Genomic DNA, 22,219 nt, shown 5'->3' on the forward strand with positions numbered 1-22,219 from the left:
TTGTAATTAAAATTCAATCTAAATTTATTTTAATTTGATTCTAGTTTGTATTTATTTTAATTTAATTCTATTTGGAGTTTATTTGGAATTTATTTTTATTTAATTCTATTTTTCATTTATTTTAATTCAAGTTTTATTCAAATTTAATTCAAATATGTTTTAATTTTTGTTTTAAATTTGTTTTAGTTTAAATTTACTTCAAATTTATTTCAATTCAATTTTATTTGGGATTTATTTCAATATTCAAATTCAATTCAAATTCATTTCAATTAAATTCTTTTTGGAATTTATTTCAATTCAATTCTATTTGGAATTTATTGCAATTCAATTAAATTTGGAATTTATTTTAATTTAAATTCATTTGAAAATTATTTTTATTCAATTCTATTCGAAATTTTTTTTTATTTAATTGTAATTTACAATTTACTTTAATTCAAATTTATTTCAATTCACATTTAATATAAAATTATTTTTATTTAATTTTTTGAAATTTATTTTAATTTTAATCCAATTTAGATTATTTTTATTCAATTTTATTTGGAATCTATTATAATTAAAATTCAATCTAAAATTTTAATTTCATTCTAGTTTGTATTTATTTGGAATTTATTTTTATTCAATTCTATTTTTCATATATTGTAGTTGAAATTGATTTGAAATTTTGAATTAAAATTCAATTAAAATTAATTTTGATTTAATTTTATTTTGAATTTCTTTTAATTCTAATTCAATTGAAAATTTGTTTAATTTAATTTTAATTCCATTTTCTATCAAATTAATTTTAATTCAAGGATGATTTAAATTTAATATTTATTAAATTCGCTAAGAAGAGAATTTTTATATTTATTGCAATTGAAATTTATGTTTATAGCAATTATTTTGAAATTATTGTTCATTCGATTTTGATATTTAAAAACAGTTTTTTTTTCTTCTTCTGTGTGAAATGGAAAATAAAATGAGTTTTTCTCGCAGTAGAAAATTCCAAGTTAGGAACGATTGGCTTTTTTTGGTATTTTTTCAAAGTCAGAAATAAATTGAATTTCACAGCAACCAGTTTGTGAGTAAAGCAAATTTTTCTTTGTTAAAAAATAAAAAACAAACGTTTGTTCTTGAAGAATATGACAAAGGAGAAAAAAACAAAAATTTGCTTTTCGTCACAAGCCACTACTGGTAATCGATATTCAATTACTTCCCGTTCACATTAAATGATTGAGTTCTTCCATTTTGTTGTGACTTATCCAGTCGCTGTTTATTCTTAAATTGATAGATATCTATTAATATCCTGTAAATTATGTTTGTCATAGAAACATAATATTATCTTTTCACTATATACCCTTTTTTTATATTATTGAGCGAAATTTAATTACGAAATGAATTTATATTTATTACTTCATTTCCTGATAAAAATTAATTTTTTTTTTGCTACTTTTGTTTCTAAATCTATTTTTTTTATTAATTTTTGTCTCTGAATTTGTTTCTAATAATTTTACAATTTCCATGATTTTTTGTTTCTAAATTCAGATTTATTCATTTAGTTTCTAATTTCATATTTACTAATTTTTGTTCTCAAATTCAGATTTATTAATTTTATTTTCAAAATTTAGGTATTTATATAATTTGAATTTGGATTATATTATAATTATTGCCAAAAGTTTTACGAATTAATTTTTTAGCTATTACTGTAAAGTAAAATTTAGATTAAATTTTTTAAAGGTTTATTTGCTTATTTCAAAAAACTAAAAATTGTATCGAAGGTTGTTAACATTTTTAATCTTGAAAAATATGTCAACCATATATTATGAAGTGATTAATCTATATTAAAGAGGTAATGAAAAATTTTAAGATCGCAATCCGTCAATCTTCCTTGACTTTTATGATCCTCTTGTGATATATTTTATCGAGAACACGTGATTTCGTGAAAAACTCCCTTCATCGTCAATTGGAAAACAGTTTTTTTTTCATCCGAAATTTTTAAAACTTAAATTATCATCCAAAAAAACTTTTAACGTATAAAAAAATTAAAATATTTTCAATAAATTACTGCTTGCAAAATAAATAAAAAGAAACTCAATTATCAAACTTGAATTAAAAATTAGAAAACTAAAATAATAAATAAATATTTTGAGTTGATATTAATACTAATATAATAATTTAAAAAAATTAATTATTATAATAACATATTTTTTAATTTATATTTTAAAAATAATATTTAGAAAATTTACTCTCTAAATTTGAATTAGTGACGGACTTTTTGCTTTCAAATTTGTAAATTTACTAATAAATAGTATTTTTTTAATTAGTAAAATTTAGTAATTCAATATAGCAAAAAATCAGTCACTAATTCTAATTAGTAAACATTTTTACTAATTCCAATTTTGAGAATATAATTTATTTTTCTGACAATTTTTTTTTATTATTGTAATAAAATTTTAATTTAAAGAAGAAATAAATAAATTGCCCTCGTTTCAAGATTCTAAAGTTCTGAATGTTTAAAACTTTAAATGAAGAAAATTTATTTATTTCATCGTTAAATTGAATATTTATTACAAAAATTTTGAGTCACTACGAAAAACAGTTAATTGAAAAGTTTCTGAATGTAAATTTTAATTTTTCAACTTTTATTACAATCAATAAATTAAGTAAATATTTGGAAAAAATATGTCCTTCATTTTGTACGTAAAAAATTTATGGAAAGCTTCCTTTGAAGATTGAGAACTTTAGGAACATCTTGAATTTATATTTAAAGAATAAAATTAATAAATATATTGATAGAGACACTAAAATATTCTGAAATTTAATTTCAAATTTTAATAAAAATAAATAATTAATGTTAGAAATAAAAATAAAATATTCAAGTATGTAAATATACAGAAATAAAATAAATAATTAAAAAAAAATTTTTCAAATTGAGAAAAATAGGAATTTATAGAATCCAGAGGCAATATTGAACATAATTAGCAGGTATTCTATCGAAGAATTGTTTGAAAAGTTACAATTCGAGGAGCGATGATTGTGAGAGAAGATAGATATAAAGAATTGGATAAAAATGTAGGTCGAGAGGGAATTTTTGAAAAATCGTTTTCTTCAACTGTCATTTAATAGCGTGCAATTTCGCTTCTTAAAATGTAGGTCCCTAGGGGGGGGGGGGGGTAAGAGACGGGGGAGGGAGAAAAAGGGAAAAAAGCTCACCCTTATCGTCCTCGCGAAACTCCTGCAGTAATTGTTCCTTGGTTGGTTCTGAATCTGATTTTGATTCTGTCTGTTTCGTTGAAGTTTCCGTATCTTTCATACTCTTCCTGGCGTGATGGCCACGGAAAGCTGCTTGTATTCTCGTTGCAGCTTCCTCCTCCTCTTTACTTGTTGTCTTTTCCTCTTCCTCGTCGTCGTCGTCGTCGTCTACTGCCTTGTCTTCCTCCTTTTGTTCCGTTTGTCTACTTTCTTTAGACGACACCACGCTCCTGTCGCCCTCAGCTGTCTTCGGTATATCTAACATAAACAGAAATAAAAAAACGTAACTCGTAAAAAATTCATCAATCTCGAAATTTTTTTTTCTTTTGCTTGACCGGATGAGGATATTGTTCACGAAAGTTTTTTTTTCTATTTTTTTTTTCTTTTAGGGGAAAAAAATGACTATTTTTCGTATACTCTTTTCATTAAAATTTATTTATTTGTTGATTTATTTATTCATTTATTTATTCATTTATTTTATTAATTAATTAATTTATTTATTTATTTATTCATTCGTTCATTCATTTATTTATTTATTTATTTATTCATTTATTTATTTATTTATTTATTCACTTATTTATTCACTTATTTATTTATTTATTCACTTATTTATTCACTTATTTATTCATTTATTTATTCGTTTATTTATTCATTCATTTATTTATTCAATTATTCGGTCTTTAACACTCGAATTTTTTAAAGTAATGCGAATTTTGTCGATCCGCCATATTGGATCCGCCATTTTGAATTTTGTAAAATTGACATCGTTTTCTAAAAGTCCTGAAACCCCCCGAATAGTACGAAAAAATTAAACGTAATATTTGTTTACCTAAAGATATAGAATAGAAGAATAGAATTTTTTCTATACTCAAATATTTATTTTTCATTAAAATATTTATTTATTTATTCACAAAAATATTGAATATCTAAAAATGCTAAATTCGAATATCTAGATGAATATATTTATATTTTATTTTATAATAATTATAAATAAATGGAATCACTAAATAAATAAAATTTAGTGAAATTTACATTATTGTAATAAACAATTTAGATAAAAAACTATTTTTTAAATGAAATTTCTAAATATTTTTGATGGGAAAATTTATAATAGACTTTTCTGATCAACTATTTACCGACAAAAAAAAAAATTGTTAAGAGAAAAATTGTATTGTTTTCTGGGCGTGAAAAATATTTTTTTCTATTCAATCGTTGATTACAAACGTTTGAAGTTATAGAATTGTTTATTTTCATTGTAAAAAACAGGATTTAAAAAATTTGTAATTAAAAATTTTTCCAGAATTTTTCACGAAACAATTCAAAAATTTTTTTTCTTAAATTATAATTTAAATATTGTATTGAAAATAAATTTATTCCTCCCTAGAATTTTATTATTTATGAAAATAATTGAATTCTTTTGATAAATTTTATTCCAAATAATTGATTTTGTCTAAAGAATTTGATTCTTTGAGAAATGATAATTGAAATCGTGCAAATAATTTTAGTATTATTATGAAAATAATTGAATTCTTTTGAGATTGAATTGAATTCATATAAAAAATTTCATTATTTATAAAAATAATTGAATTCTTTCAAGAAATTTAATTAAAAATTTGTACTGAACATAATCAAATTGTTATAAACAAATTTTATCACAATTTTTGAAAATAATTGAATTCTTTTCAAGAATTTTACTATTCATGACATCAATTGAATTTAAAAAATTTATATTTCAATTTTTTAAAATAATGGAATTCTTTTGAGGACTTTCATGTAAATTATATTAAAAATAATTGAATTTCTGCGAAGAATTTTATTATTTATGAAAATAATTGAATACTCATAAAAATTAGTACATAAATATTTTGAATGAAAATTGAATTCTTTCAACGGAACTTTTAACAAAATTTAAAAATAATAGAATTCTTTTGATGAATTTCAATTTTCAATTAAACAATTGAATAATAATTGAATTCTTTCGAGAAATATTATTAAAATTTAATTGAAAATAATTGAATTCTCATAAAAATGTACATAAATATTTTGAATAAATTGAATTCTTTCTACGGAGTTTTTAACAAAATTTGAAAATAATAGAATTCGTTTGAGAAATTTCAATTAAATAATTGAATAATAATTGAATTCTTTCGAGAAATTTGATTAAAATTTAATTGAAAATAATTGAATTCTCATAAAAATGTATATAAATTATTAAAAAAATATCGGAATTCTTTTGAGGAAATTCTTTAAAATTACAGGTATTAACAATAATTGAATTTCTGCGAAGAATTCTATTATTTATGAAAATAATTGAATTCTCATTAAAATTTGTACATAAATATTTTGAATAAATTGAATTCTTTCTACGGAGTTTTTAACAAAATTTGAAAATAATAGAATTCTTTTGTGAAATTTCAATTAAATAATTGAATAATAATTGAATTCTTTCGAGAAATTTTATTAAAATTTAATTGAAAATAATTGAATTCTCATAAAAATTTATATAAATTTTTTTAAAAATATTGGAATTCTTTTGAGGAATTTCAATTAAATAATTGAATAATAATTGAATTCTTTCGAGCAATTTGATTAAAATTTAATTGAAAATAATTGAATTCTCATAAAAATGTATATAAATTTTTAAACAAAATATCGGAATTCTTTTGAGGAAATTCTCTAAAATTATAGGTATTAACAATAATTGAATTTCTGCGAAGAATTATATTATTTATGAAAATAATTGAATTCCTGCAAATAATTTTAGTATTTATGAAAAATTAAAAATAATTGAATTTTTTTTTGAGAATTTTCATTGAAATTCAATTCTTTTGAAAAATTTCATTCAAATGATTTAAAAAATATTCCAATTCTTTCGAGAAATTTGATTAAAATTTAACTGAAAATAATTGAATTTCTGCGAAAAATTATATTATTTATAAAAATAATTGAATTCCTCCGAAGAATTTTATTATTTATGAAAATATAATTGAATTCTTTCGACAAATTTTATTATAGTAGCATTTTAGGAAATACTAATAGTAAAAATAGTAGAAAATACTAATAGTTAAAAGGAAACTTTTTTAAATTTAAAAATTTTTTTTATTTTCAAATATCAATTTCAATTTTGAAAATTGAAATTGATATTTCAAAATAAAAAAATTTTTTAAATTTGTATAATAATGAAACAAATATTGTGTTTCGATTATATTATACATTTATAATGTTGCTTATTATAAATAAATGAAATAGTTTTGCCTTTTGCCACAAATAATTATGAATTATATATATATATATATATATATATATATATATAAATAATTATTTATTTTTCTGTTTAAATTTCTTCTTCCTTCTGAGTATAAATAATAATTTTTGCAGCGCACATGTGCGACTTTATATATAAAAGAGCATTAAAAAGCAATTATTTGGTTAAAAGAAGGAACATTCTCATTATGCAATATTTTTTTTTTAAAGATAAGAAGAAAGAATATAAAAGAACTGCCATTTGCAGAATAGGTTTATAATTAGGTCTCGCCATATGACAAGCGACAATGTAAACATAGTTCAAAACCCGTGCAGAAATTTTGACCGGGGCCAGGTCGGGGCCAGATCGGGACAAACCGGGCCCCGATCTGGCAACCCGACCTGGCCCCGGCCTGGTTGAAACACTAAAACCGACCGGGGCCATGGCACTTTGCCCGATCTGGCCGCCCTGTCGGGACCCGGTCGGGGCCATGGGATTTCCCCCGATCTTTTCGCTACCCAGGTAGAATTCCAATACTGACTGCATTTTATTATATTAAAGCTTGTTATTTGATTATTAAAGAATGGGGAGTATTTACTTCAATATTAATGATTATTATTAATATTTTTGTAGTAAATAAACTTTTATGAGTGTCATTAAAAATGTAAATAGTTATTAGAATTGCTTTTATTGGACTAAGTTTTTAAAAAAAATATTTTTCTTATTTTCTTTCATTAATTTAGACAGACTATCTTATTTAAATTAATAATTATTTATAATTATTATTATTGTTAATAATTATTTAAACCTATACTTTATGTAACATTATTAAGAATTATACACAAAACACTTAAAACTAAGACGGAAAAATATCGCACGCACGGGGGACCGAACCCTAGACCTCGAGGACGCAAGTCGAATACACATACCGCATAGCCACGCAAGCTTGGAAGCGACCTCGCTTAAACTTCCTTTTGAATCATGGGACCGTTATATACAGTGTTATCATAATAAATTGACTGTATCATATTTATTTATAGAAAAATTATTAAAAATGTATGTTATATATATATATATATATATACTAGCTGTCGTACCCGTCTTCGACGGGTTGTAGTTTCTGATTATGCACTTAACAGTGTATCTACCAACCTAGAAAACCGGAAAATAGCCGGGAATTTGATTTGACAGGGAAAAAATAATAATTAGTTACTATTGTCTATTTCATTAGGAAAATAATACCATTTGAAACAGTGACCGACTTTTTATTATCAAATTAGTTATTTTTAACTAATTCAAATGCAGAAAACAATATTTCTCAATTTGTAGTACTTCAATCAATATAATGTATTAAAATAAATCTAAAATTTCCTCCAGTTTTTTGAGTTATAGTACAGTCTAATTCGAACTAATTGTATAGCAAGTAGATCCAGTTTTTCTCGGTTACATTAAATTCCCTGATATTTTACGTCTTTTCTGGTTGGTAAACACCCTGTTAAATGTATTATTAAAAAAAACCCGTCCAGTAAACCAGGAAAAATTTGGACAAAGCCGGAAATTGTTTTAAACCAAAATAAACACCGTGTTTAACTTTTGTCTTTACATTGATCAAGATATCTCTAAAAGTTAAATCAGAGAGCCCACAAATACTACTGAATTAAGCTTCATAGCAATTGGTATCAATTATAATTTTTTCAATTTTTTGATATTCAAAACATTTTTATACTTACATCTTCGTTATAAGAAAGTATTTTTGAAAAATTATGCTAAAATGTGACTAAATAACATGTAATACTCAACTATAGAAAGTTTAGAAGCAATCCATGAAAAAATATAAAATTTAGAAATGATTTGTGTTAAATAAATTTATTTATTAGAGTCAAGTATTTATTTAATTAATCCAATTAAGATTTATTTGATTCAACTAAATAAAATTATTTAAACGAAATAAATTCTTATTAGATCGAAATAAAAACTTTTTAAATAAGATATTATTTTTCAAATAATTATAATTACTTGAATCATATAACTTTTTTTAGTGTAGCTATAGTAAACTAAAAGTTATTAATGTGAACGAACATTATCTATATTAATAAAATCAGATTACTATCTGTACATTGCTCCAAACTTGAAAATTTTTATATATTTTTTCGTTTTGAGACATTAGAATTCTAAAAATGTAAAAAAAATTTCTGTCTGTCTGTCTCTGTCTGTATGCAAAACTTTGTTCGCGCATCAATTGAAAACGGTTCAACCAATTAAAGTGAAATTTGGCAGTCTATTAGGTATTAAAGTAACTTACAATCATAGCCTCATCCGATTAAAAAATATTAACTTGAACAAAAGTTATGACATTTTTCCAAAAAATTCAAAAAAACAAAAAAATGCAAATTTTTTATCTTTTGTAAAATGAATGAAAAAACTATCCTTAGCTAACTTTTTCAGATAAATACAACCCATTTCTACGATAAAATTTTTAAAAAAGATGTATTTTGAAATTTTTTTTCGTTTTTTTAGATCAACTTTTTTCTAAGAAAATAGTGATTTTTAATCTTTAACCAAGCTTTTCAGGAAAAGTTATTAAAGTTTTTTAGTTAAAGATCAGTATGTAAAGTAAAAAATTTGCTACATTAAACAAAAATAATTAGCTAAATGCCATAAAAAAGAAGAAAAAATGTTGAATTTTAAGAAATTCGGTTTTTTGAATTTTTGCTAATTTTCCATAATTTTAGATTTTTTACCGAAGGGTGGAGATAACAAATTAGGTAAAGTATTTTTTAAGAGCACAAAAATAATAAAGCTAAATGCTATAAAAAGAAGGAAAAATGTTGAATTTTAAGAAATTCGGTTTTTTGAATTTTTGATAATTTTCCATAATTTTAGATTTTTTACCGAAGGGTGGAGACTATTGAATAAGTAAAGTATTTTTTAAGAGCACAAAAATAATAAAGCTAAATGCCATAAAAAGAAGGAAAAATGTTTAATTTTAAGAAATTCATTTTTTTGCATTTTTGCTATTTTTCCATAATTTTAGATTTTTTACCAAAGGGTGGAGATAACAAATTAGGTAAAGTATTTTTGAAGAGCCCAAAAATAATGAAGCCAAAAGCCATAAAAGAGAAGAAAAAATGTTGAATTTTAATAAATTCGGTTTTATGAATTTTTGCTAATTTTCCATAATTTTAGATTTTTTACCAAAGGGTGGAGACTATTAAATATAAGTAAAGTATTTTTGAAGAGTACAAAAATAATGAAGCTTAATGATATAAAAGAGAAGAAAAAAATGTTAAATTTTAAGAAATTCGGTTTCTCGAATTTTTGATAATTTTTGATTTTTTGCTAAAGGGTGGAGACTATTCAAATAGTATAATTATACTACCGAAATAGCTAATGGTAACTAATTATTAATTAATTAATTATTAACTAATTATTAATTATTATTAATTAACTAATTATTAATTATTAATTATTAATTATTAATTAATTTATCCCGGGTATTTTTGATTTTCCGCAGATTGGTAGAAACATTGTTAAATGTATTGGTAGAAACTAAAACCCGTCGAAGACGGGTACGACATGACAGCTAGTGCTATATATTTTCAAAATTTTTAAAATTCAAAATTTATCTTTTGAAATAATTATTGTCATTAATTTTACTTAAATTTTATACAGGGTTAATTTTAGTATTTTTTATTACAATTTAGTCATCAGAATGAAATTTGAGTTTTTCATTTTTTGATCATTAATTAATAAAATATAATAGCAATTTTGAATTCTGTGCAACATACTGACAAAAGTCTCATATTAATTATATGGATATTGTTAATATTCTGACCTAATAGAATTCTTTTAAGAAAGTAAACTTATGATTTCAACAACAAATTTTTATTGTTGACCTAAGAAATACAACCGTATAAAAATTAATTACAAAAAAATTTCAATTTTTAAACTTTTTAATTTTTCAATATTTAAATCTAACACTTTTTATTTGTTATTCAAAATTTTATTATTCTGACGATTAAATCTTCATAAAAGACACTAAAATTAACCCTTTACCAAGTTTAAGTACAATTCACTAAAGTATATGAAAAAACTAAAAATTTCGAATTTTCGAATTTTTGAAAAAATGGCATAACTTTCGTCCATATTAATATTTTTTAATCTACTATCGCTAGGATTTTAAGTTAGGCTAATGCCTAAAAGACTGCCAAGTTTCACTTGAAACGATCGAACCGTTTTTCCGTGATACGCGGTCGAAAATTTGCGGACATACATACACACATACACACATACACACATAATTTTCTTAATAGTATTTTCGCATTCCTTAGAGTGTAAAAAGAAGGAATATAATAGAAATTTTGAATTCTATGCAATGTACAGACAAAAGTCTGATTTTATTAATAAGGATATATATATATATATATATATATATATATATATATATATATAAATTAATATGTTTATCATAATAATATGGTAAAAATTGTTAATTTAATTATTTATTCTATATTATTTATAATTTAACTATTTTTTAAAATAATAAAAATTTTTTCATTATTAATAATTCACAATAATACTAAAAATTATTAATTAATAATAATTTATTTTTTTGCCTTAAACATGGAATTTCAATTTAAGTGTGAAAAACAATTAAGAGTTTTTAAGAGTTATAAATGTCAAAAATAATATGTTAATATTATAACCACAAAAAAATTTAACATTTTAGGCAATATTTTTGGTTATCACCATGATAACATCGACAAATGGTTCACCTTCGACAATTGGTGCGTTTGTCCTATTGTTTTAAATTAAAGGAGAATAAATTCTTAAGACATCCCTCGAGGACAATTTTTGAGTTTTTAATTGTTTATAATTTTTATTTTCAAATTTCAATCAAAGTTAACAAATTAACACAATTTTTTAAAAACGGACGTTTATTTTCTTATTCCGTTACTGCACATGCTCTAAATCAGTTCAAATTAATCCAATATTACCAGCAGACAATTAAAAACCCATAAAGTAATATATTTCAATTGTCATAAACAACATTAATTAACAAATAGTTAACTTATGATCCTGTCCAACAGAAAATTTTTGTTGCAAATTTTCTTTTTTACTTAGGTTCTTTTAAAGAATATATGTCTTTTTTGCTTATAATATAACTTATTTAAATATTTAATATTATATATCCGTGGTCTTTTAACATTATCTAAATAAAAAAGTAAACGTGAAAAAAAAATTTTTGGTGGAAAGGAACAAAAATTAACTATTTGTTAATTAATATTATTTGTAACCATTTAAATAAGTTATTTTTTAAACAAAAAGGACACATATTTTTAAAATGAACTTAAATTAAAAAGTAGACGTGAAAAAAAATTTTTTTGGTGGACAGGAGCATAAGTTACATAACTATTTGTTATTTAATATATTGTTTATAACAATTTAAATAAGTTATTTTTTAATCAAAAAGGACAAATATTCTTTAAATAGACTTAAATTAAAAAGAAAATGTGAAAAAAAAATTTTTAGTGGAATAGGAATCAATGTTAACTATTTGTTAATTAATATTGTTTATAACAATTTAAATAAGTTATTTTATAATCAAAAAGGGCAAATATTCTTTAAATGAACTTAAATTAAAAAGAAAAGGTAAAAAAAACATTTTTTAGTGGAAAGAAATCAAAGTTAACTATTTGTTAATTAATATTGTTTATAACAATTGATATAAATTACTTTCTGTTTTATTAATTGTGTGGTGGTCATATTGTATTAATTTGAACTGATTCAGATCATATGCAGCAACGGAATAAGAAAATAAGCCTCCTTTTTTGAAAAATTGTATTAATTTGTTAACTTTGATTGAAAATAAAAATTATAAACAATTAAGAACTAAAAAATTGACCTTAAGGGATGTCTTAAGAATTTATTCGCCTTTAATTTAAAATAAAGAATACTGAAACCGGTTAAGAATTGTAGGCTGTAGACAGTTTTGAACAGTAAATTGTAAAAAAAATCCCATTGTGCGCTGTTTGTAGATCCTTGGGCAAACCCGGTCTGGTCCTGGTCGGGGCCACGAAGTCGGGGCCAGATCATGAAATCCCGACCGGGGCCAGGGCGGTAATCGGGAACAAAAGTGGCGATTTCTGCACGGGAAGCATACATGATATATAGTGTATATGTCTCTGGTTGATTGTGTTGTGTAACTGAAGAGTCGTTTGAGGAAGATTCTAAAAAGACTCGAGTTGTTTAGGGCACAACAAAGAGATGCTGAATCATTGCCATACTATTATATGAGGCTTGATATGCATTATGTGTGCGAACGCTATACACAAATTCGTTTTTACTCTCAAATATATATGTGTACGACGTAACGTGCACTCGTACTACTTATTTACAAAAAATCAACTCAACGCTTGCTTCTTTGATCCACGGCAAAATCGTCTGGAATTTTTGCACTAAAAAAAAATTGCAAAAAAAATATTCTTTCTATATTTATAATTATTTTTATGTATAAAGAATATTTCTCCAAAGTATTTTCCTTCGACGCTAGTTCTCTCTCTTTTCGGATGTTGAATTAAATTTTCAAATTCGAAATTTCTCATTTATGCGAAAAGCAAGTATTTTTTTTTTTGAAAAAGTAAGTTTTTCAAATTTAATGACATACTTATGGTCTTGTTAAAAATTCTTTCGAATTTTTAGATCTGTATACAGCAAATAATGGAGATGTACCGAATAAATATACAAATTAGAATTGAGTTCAAGAAGGTACGTAATTAAAGTTGCGAGAAGTTCTGACAAATTGAAATTACTGAAAGTGGAGAGAGAGAAATCGTGTCATCTATACCACGAAGCAAAAAGTATATCTGAAAAGTTAATTTAATTAAGGAATCTCGAAGCAAAGGTACTCTAATTCTTGTTTTGGTATAAAGTTGACAAAATCTCCTCAAACTTTCTTTTTATAGTTTAGTTAAAACAAAAATTTAGGAAAATTATTAGAAAAGAATGTCGAGAAAAAGAATTATTATTAGGAAACAAAGAACAAAAAATAACTCAAAGATAAATAAGTAATCAAATAAAAAATAAGTAAGAAAATAAAGAATAATAAAATTAATAAAAAAAAAACGTAATAATTAATAATTTCAATGCAAAAAAATTAAAACTGTTAAATTTTTCAATCAGTTAAAAATTTTTTAATCAGTTATGAATTTTTTTAATTTAGAAAAAAGCACGAGCCATTGAGAAAATATAAAATAATTATTTAGTAAAAAATAGCAAAAAGTAATTAATTATTAAGTAACAAAAAATATCTAATTATCAGAAAACACAAAAAAGATTTCAAGCTTACTAAAAAACAAAATTAAATTGAAATTCTTCAGAAACATAATTTTTTCAAAATTTTAAATAAAACTAGATTTAAAACTTACATATTTATTTAAAGAATATATTTGTGAAATTAAATTAAAATTAATTAAAATTGTTAAAGAAAGAAAATTGTTATTTAAAGTTAATATATTTAAAGAATTTCTTTAATTAATATTTATTTTCTCACAGCAATTTAACTTCAATTATTTTTTAACAAAATTTTAGAAAAATTCAATTAATTCAAAAAATTTTAATTACTTATCTTATAAACATTCAATTATTATTAAATATTTAGAATTGAAATATTTAAAAAACCAAATTTTTAAGAATTTCAAATGACACCTCTCGAAAATTAAATTATAACAAAAATAACTTCAAGTATTTTAAAACAAGATTGAATTAAAATTTCGCAGAAACCTAATTTAAAAAAAAAAATTTTTAATAAAATTATTTAAAACTTAAATAAGTTTTTAAATAAATAATTATTATTCATTTCATAAAAATGATATTATTCATAAAAACGATTGTTTTTTAATTTCGATCAAAGTCTTAAAAAATTCAATTATTTTAAATAAAATATTGGAAAATTTCAATTTTTTCAAAAAATTCCAAATATATAAAAATTCAATTATGTTTTTAGCAAAATAGAATTAAAATATTTTAAAAACATAATTTCTGACCCTACTTATCTATAAACATTTAATTATCAGCAAATATTTAAAATGAAAATATTTAACAACCTAATTTTTCTGAATTTCAAATGAAACCTCTCGAAAATTCAATTATAACATAAATAACTTCAAGTATTTTAAAACGAAATTGAATTAAAATTTCGCAGAAATCTACTTTTTAAAAAAATTATTAATAAAACTATTTAAAACTTAAATAAGTGTTTAATTAAATAATTATTATTCATTTCCTCAAAATAATTAAAATTTAAGAAAAGTACAATTATCAAAAAAATTAAAATTTTTCGAAGCAAAAATTTCTGTTTTTTAAAATAATTCAAGAAAATTTTAATTACAATTTTGTAAAAATTAACTGATTGTTAAAAATTTTAATTTTAACTCTTATAAAATAAAATTATTTTAGAAGCAATTTGGACCCTTTAATGCTGCTTTTATTCACTCACGAACAATATGATTACATTCAATTGTGACTCTTTGTAAAATTCAATTATTTGCTACTTATTGCATTAAAATTCTTCTGAAAATTCGATTTCTTAAAAAATCTTTAATTTTCATGTTTCTAAAGTTACGAACGTTTCAATTTTTCAAATTCGACCATATTTTTTTACTTCTTTAAATTTTATTTTATTTTGTAAGAAAAATTATTTTCTATATTAAAAAAGTTCATTCTTAACTAGTTCAAATTTCCATTTTTTAATAGTAATTATAAAAAATATTTAAATAGAACGAAAATTTTTTTCATTTAAACCCTTTCAACTTTAGAAAAATATTTCTTTGACAATTTTAATTAATTTCAATTTAATTTCACAAAATTTTTATTTATTTGATAATTGATAATTCTTTAATGAAATTCTTTTTAAATTCAAGTATCTGAAAAAACGGAATTAAAATTTCTCAGAAACTGAATTTTTTCAAAATATTATATAAAACTGTGTAATTAAAACGTTTATATTTTATCATCAAAGAATTGAAAAAGAAAATATTCTTCTACTCAAATTTCTGTATGTTTAAAAAATATTTTTCTTAGTGTATAATTTCGGGAAAAAAAATTTGTAAACAAAAAATTCTATCGCGTTTAGGGTGAAAAATATTTTTTTATTTTAATCGTTGATCATAAAGTTGTGAATTTTTAGTCGTGAAAAGTATAATTGTAGGTTTAGTGGTAAATTTTTAGAAGGAGAAAAAATTGAGGAGAATTTAAGTTTTTTTTTAGTTTTTCAAAAATATTTTTGTCAAAAAAGTAATTAAAAAAAGTAATTAAAAAGTAATTCTAGAAATTTGATATTTTTTTATCACTTTTCATAAAATTTCCTAAGAATTTTTTTTTTTTTTGTTTTTCCTGACCAATTTTATTTTTCCTAATTTTCCTGAACTGTGGCAAACCTGAATAATAAAGAATACAATAATAATAAAAAAATGTAAAATTAAAATAAAATAATAGAGCAGAATAATAAAATCAGACAAACAATTAGGGAAATTTTTCTTTTTTGTAATTATAATTATACCTAATACAAGAATTTATTATTGAATACTAAAATTGTGAGAAATTTTAAGTAACTTTACTAATTAAATTACACTCTACTACAAATGAGCGTTGTAAAAATGCATTAAAAGACCAATTTAGAAAATGTTTTTATATAAGCCAAGAGTGGCAGAAAAATACTTTTTTTTTCGCTCACATTCTACGCTTCACTATTCGTTTCTTGTGCTCTATGATTGAAACAGCCTTCACGTCAAAGTTTTTTGTCCTACTTGGAAAGGTTCTTGTGACCTTTTGAAGCACTTGGACTTTGGCGAATAAAAGTAAAAAATGAAATGCTTGATAGATGGTTGTTAGAAAAGAAGGAAAAAGGTTTTACATTTTGAGTAAGTTTTTATACTTGACAATTTTTATCATCATTTAATATATAAAAAAGAAGCAGTGAAGTTGTTGTACAAGTGTCTTGTCTTTACACTTACCATAATATAATAATAAATGCACTATATTATAAGAGAACATTATTGACGAAAGAAAACAAAAAAAAAATAAGTTCTGCTATCTTTAATGACATAAAAAAAAACTTTACATTGTTACTCATTATTGTGGTAAAAATCAATTAACCTTGGAATTTAAAAATTCAGAGTCCAAATTTTAACTGCCTGACAAATTTCTAATTAGTCATTTTTTCAAACACAGTTTTTATAAGAATATCAAATTGAGACCAAAAAACTAAACAAAATTTTGTCAACATAATTAATTTAATTTGAATATTTATTTTTAAAAATTATTCACTTAAATAGTTTTATATTTGAAATTTTGAAAAAATTCATTTTCAGAGAAATTTTAATTCCGCTTTTTAAGATAAAAGATTTAATTTTCTTGAATTTAAAAGAAAATTCTAATAAAAAATTATCAATTATCAAATTAATAAAAATTTGGTTTTTTTAATAAAAATTAAATTGAAATTAATTAAAATTGTTCAAGAAATATTTTCCTACAGTTGTGAACGTTCAAATCAATAAAGTCGTCGTTCAATTTAAATATTTTTAATAATTACTGTAAAAAATTGAACAATTAATTAAAAATGAATTTTTTTAAAATGGAAAATAATTTTTTCTTATAAAAAAATTAAAATTTAAAGAAGTAAAATAATATCAACGAATTTGAAAAATTAAAATGCAATAAGTAGCAAATAATTGAATTTTTCAAAAAGTCACAATTGAATGTAATCATATTGTTCGTGAGTGAATAAAAGCAGCATGAAAGGGTCCAAATTGCATATAAAATAATTTAATTTCATAAGAGTTAGAATTAAAATTTTTAATAATTAGCTCGTTTTTATAAAATTTGAATTAAATATTTTTTTGAATTATTTTAAAAAATAGAAATTTTGAAAATCATTTGAAATTTTGTTGAAAAATTAGGTTTTAAAAATATTTTAATTCTATTTTGCTAAAAACATAATTGAATTTTCATATATTTGGAATTTTTTGAAAAAATTGAAATTTTCCAATATTTTATTTAAAATAATTGAATTTTTTAAGACTTTGATCGAAATTAAAAAACAATCGTTTTTATGAATAATATCGTTTTATGAAATGAATTATAATTATTTATTTAAAAATTTATTTAAGTTTTAAATAATTTTATTAAAATTTTTTGAAAAAATTAGGTTTCACCGAAATTTTAATTCAATTTTGTCTTAAAATACTTGAAGTTCTTTTTGTTATAATTGAATTTTCGAGAGGTTTCATTTTAAATTCTGAAAAATTTGTTTTTTTAAATATTTCAATTCTAAATATTTTCTGATAATTGAATGTTTATAAAGATAAGTAATTGAAATTTCTTGAAATAATGGAATTTTTCTAAAATTCTACTAAAAATAATTAAATTTAAATTGCTGTGAGGAAATAAGTAATTAAATAATTAAATATTTCTTTAAATAACTATTTAAGTTTTAAATCTACTTTTCTTTAATATTTTGAAAAAATTAGGTTTCTGAGACTTTTTAATTCAATTTTGGTTTTTAAATACTTGAAGTTATTTTTGTTATAATTGAATTTTTGAAGGTTTCATTTTAAATTCTGAGTAATTTGTTTTTTTGAATATTTCAATTCTAAATATTTGCTGATAATTGAATGTTTATAGATAAGTAATTGAAATTTGAAATAATTGAATTTTTCTAAAATCCTACTAAAAATAATTGAATTTAAATTGCTGTGAGGAAATAAATAATAATGAAATATTTCTTTGAATTACTATTTAAGTTTGAAATCTAGTTTTCTTTAAAATTTTGAAAAAATTATGTTTCTGAGAAATTTTAATTCAATTTTGTCTTTAATACTTGAAGTTATTTTTTTTATAAATTGAATTTTCGAAAATTTTCATTTAAATCCATGAGAAATCCATGAGAAATTAGTTTTTTGAAACATTTCAATTCTGTTATTTAATAATAATTGAATATTTACAAACAAGTTATTGAAATTTTTTGATAGAATTGAAATTCTTTCAAATTCTATTAAAAATAATTTAAGTCTTTTGAAATAATTGAAACTTTCTAAAATTCTATTAAAATTAAAAATAATTGAATATTTTCACTGAAAAAAAAATACTTTATTAAAATCAATTAAATGGTATTTAAATAAATAATTTCAGTATTTAAAGTAAATAATATGAATTGAACAATTTAATTGACTCAAATGAAAATTATTATATTTAAATAAATATTTAATTGATAATAGTCAAGTAATCGGATATTTGAATAAAATAAAATTTTTTCAGTGTATAAGGATTATTTATAGAACTTTTTGAAAATAATCTTGGAAAATCAGAGAAAAGTCAGAAAGAGAAAATAAATTTTTTAATGCTAACCCGAATAAAAATTCTTTTTCCTCGGTGTGAGAATAAAATTTTTTTTATTTTCATATCTCTCGCCAAAAACAATAATTCTTATATATGCTAATTCAAAAAAAAAAAGGAAAATTTAACCTTTCACTAAAATGAGCATTTTTAAATTCACTATATTCAAATTGCATAATTTCAATGTTCACTAATAGGCACTAAAAACGATTCAAATTGTTTGGTAAATTTCCAGACAAAAGGATTCTCAAACATGAAAATAAAATGATACTATTTCTTAATTAGAAACCATCAACGTTAACTACAAGGGTTCCCGAAACATGGAAATAGAAATTAATTCCAGTAATTTGTGTTATTGGAGCTCCTCTCTTCCTCCGTTTTTTTTTCGAGCAATTAAAACATTGTGCGTTCAAATGGAATTAAAAAAAATAACAGAAGGAAAAAAAACATGAAAAAAGTGTCAATGAAATGAAAAAAAGCAGTAGCAGCACAAAGGCATGTGCCTCGAAGGTATAATCGATAATCTCCTACGATTTATGGCCTGAAATTAGAATCGATTTTTCGAGATGAAACGTTGAGGAATAAATTGGTGTATTACTGAAAAACGATGACGATGAATTTCTGTTATATAAGTGTATTTATAAATATATATGACAGGGGTATTGTGCTTTTACTTTTATCGCACAAATTGACTTCTAAACAGACATGATAGATGTCCTAACAATTTTTTTTTTTTTAATGAAAATTTAATGCTATTTTGTTCGTCATCAATTTTTTTTTTAAATTTCTCCCCCAGTGACGTTAATTTGATTATAAAATATTCTCTCGAGTAATGTATTTCAATCTTTCAAATTTTTAATATCTTTTGATTTTTTGCCAATACTCTTCACAAATAGAGAGTCATTAATTTTCATTATTTCAGAATTTAAGAAATTGAAAGATCAATTTTTAATCTTTTGGGAAAATTAATTTTTATGACAATTTGATTTAAATTATTAAATTCTAGCTAAATTAAATTCTAATTCTTTCTGAAAATGTTCAATCTTAATTTAATTTAAATTATTATTAAATAGTCTAATTATTGGATATCTAAATTTAAACTAAATTTTAAATATTTAAGAATGAAATAAACCATGGGATAAATCTTTAATTCGTCTTGAAAATAAATTTTAATCTTTATTTTATTCTTTATTTTATTTCTTAATCTTTATTTTAATTTTTAATGAAAAATATTGTTATTTCTTAATGTGTTTAAAATATTGCTGAATGTTTAAATGAAGGAAATTATTAAAATATTTTTTCAATATAAATTTTTGTAGTGAAGTAAAAAAATTTAGTAGAAGTCATAAATATAAATTGAACATTCTATTCTAAAACTTTGTATCGAGTAAATTTAATTAACTACATTTGAATTCACAAAGGAAATTAATAAATTTTGTCGATTTGAATGCTCAAAACTTTGGGGACTTGTTTCAATTTATTTAATGCTCGAAAAAATTCGAAACGTTTATATGAACGAAATATTTCTTCAAATATATGTATTTTCAAAAAAAAAAAATTACTGACTGCAGAAATCGAAAGCGTAAATTAATCATTTTGAAACTATGACTTATTTTTAAATACACTTCGCAGTATTTTATATATTGAGTTTTTTAATTAACAACTAAAAAAAATTAGTTAATCATCTGAATCTTTTTCTCTAAATCTTATTTCTATTTCTCTGAATTTCTGAACGTTAAATGAACGAAATTTTTTTTCCACTCTAAATTGTTTCCAAAATTACTACACTGAAAAGAACAAAAAATAAATTGACAATTTACTGACATTAAAATTACTTTCCCTAACAAAATTCTTTTTACAGTAGGAAAATATAAAAGTTTACGGAAAATGAGTAAATTTTATGAATTTTAATAATTTCTAAAACTTACAATTATAACTCTTCCTGAATTTAATTATTTACTACAATTTTCAACTAAACTTCTTCTCTGAATCAATTAATTTAAATAATTTTCCAAAATTTTTTCTAGAATTCAATTATTTAAATACATAAACTCAATTTTTTATAATAATTGTGACTCTCCATAGTTTTTTCTCAAGTTATTAAGGTTAAATTATTTTAAAAATTTATAATAAAGAAATTCTTACAATTAATTTTTTAAAAATATTTTAAAATTAATTTTGAACGATAACAGTTTTTCAATTTTAAAAAATTTCCAACTAATAAAATTCTTCGTAAAAACTTAATTATTTTCAAAAATTAAAAAAACTCCCGTTAAGATTTTAATTATCTTTATTCTTTATAAATAATAGCAAAATTCTCCTCCGAAATTCAATTATTTTCAGGACTTTTAATAAAATTCATTGCAAATATAAATTACTTTCAAATTAATAATAAAATAGTATTCATCGCAAGAATTTAATTATTTTCAAAAGTAATAAATTCCTTCGTAAAAATTCAATTATTTTCAAAAATTAAAATAAATGTCATTAAATACGTAAACTTAATTTTTTATAATAATTGTGACTCTTCATAGTTTTTTCTCAAGTTATTAACGTATAATATTTTCAAAAAATTATAATAAGGAAATTCTTACAATTAATTATTTTTAAATATTTTAAAATAATTTTTAAACGATAATAGTTTTTCAATTTCGAAAAATTTCCAAAGAATTTAAATTTGGTAACATCTTATAAAAATAATTGAATTTTTGAAAAGTATAATTTAAAATTATCAAATTTTTGAAGAATTTTAATTATAAACAGGACCATGATTTCTCAAAAATTTTAATAAATCCAAAAAGTAAATTTTGAATTTTAAAAAATTATTACAAAACAATTCTGATAATTAGTTTTTAATTTATTAATGTAATTTTTCGAAAATAATTGTATTTCTTATAAGAATTTTTGTATAATTGAAAAAAACCAATAAATTTTTTGATGAATTTTAATTAAAAATTTTGAATATTTTTGTTTTCTCCAAAATGTTAAAAATAATTTTAGAATGTTATTATTTTTGGAAATATGTAATTGAAAATATTAAAAAAATTGAATTTTAAAATATTAGAAGCTAATTTTCATTTTTAAATTTAACTTTAAAGATTTTTTATTAAAATTTTTGATACTTCAATTATTTTCAAAATTTGCAATTAAAATTCTTCAAAAGTTAATTTTTGAAAATTGTAACAAAATACTTGAAATAAATTAATTATTTTCAATTAAATTTTACAAAATTTTAACTATTCAAAAATAATTTTTGAAAAATTTGTTTATAGTTATTTTTTGCATCATAAAAATCTAAATAAGTTGCATTTTTTTACTAAAAATTGTGGTATTATTTTGTTGCAATGTTTGGAA

At 21.2% G+C, this 22,219-nt stretch overlaps 1 protein-coding gene across 3 annotated transcripts in view; it reads right to left on the bottom strand.

Moving 5' to 3' along the window:
• The window catches only part of LOC122511172 (nucleolin), a 165,912-nt gene that overhangs the window by 72,139 nt on the left and 71,554 nt on the right, over window positions 1-22,219 (bottom strand). For all 3 annotated transcript variants that reach the window (XM_043626264.1, XM_043626267.1, XM_043626266.1), the window contains one exon: window positions 3,190-3,486. In XM_043626264.1, coding sequence (XP_043482199.1) covers window positions 3,190-3,486 — 297 coding nt within the window. The remainder of the gene's footprint in view (window positions 1-3,189; window positions 3,487-22,219) is intronic.

This window comes from Leptopilina heterotoma, unplaced genomic scaffold, assembly GCF_015476425.1.
Source record: "Leptopilina heterotoma isolate Lh14 unplaced genomic scaffold, ASM1547642v1 Lhet_81, whole genome shotgun sequence".
NCBI lineage: Eukaryota > Metazoa > Arthropoda > Insecta > Hymenoptera > Figitidae > Leptopilina > Leptopilina heterotoma.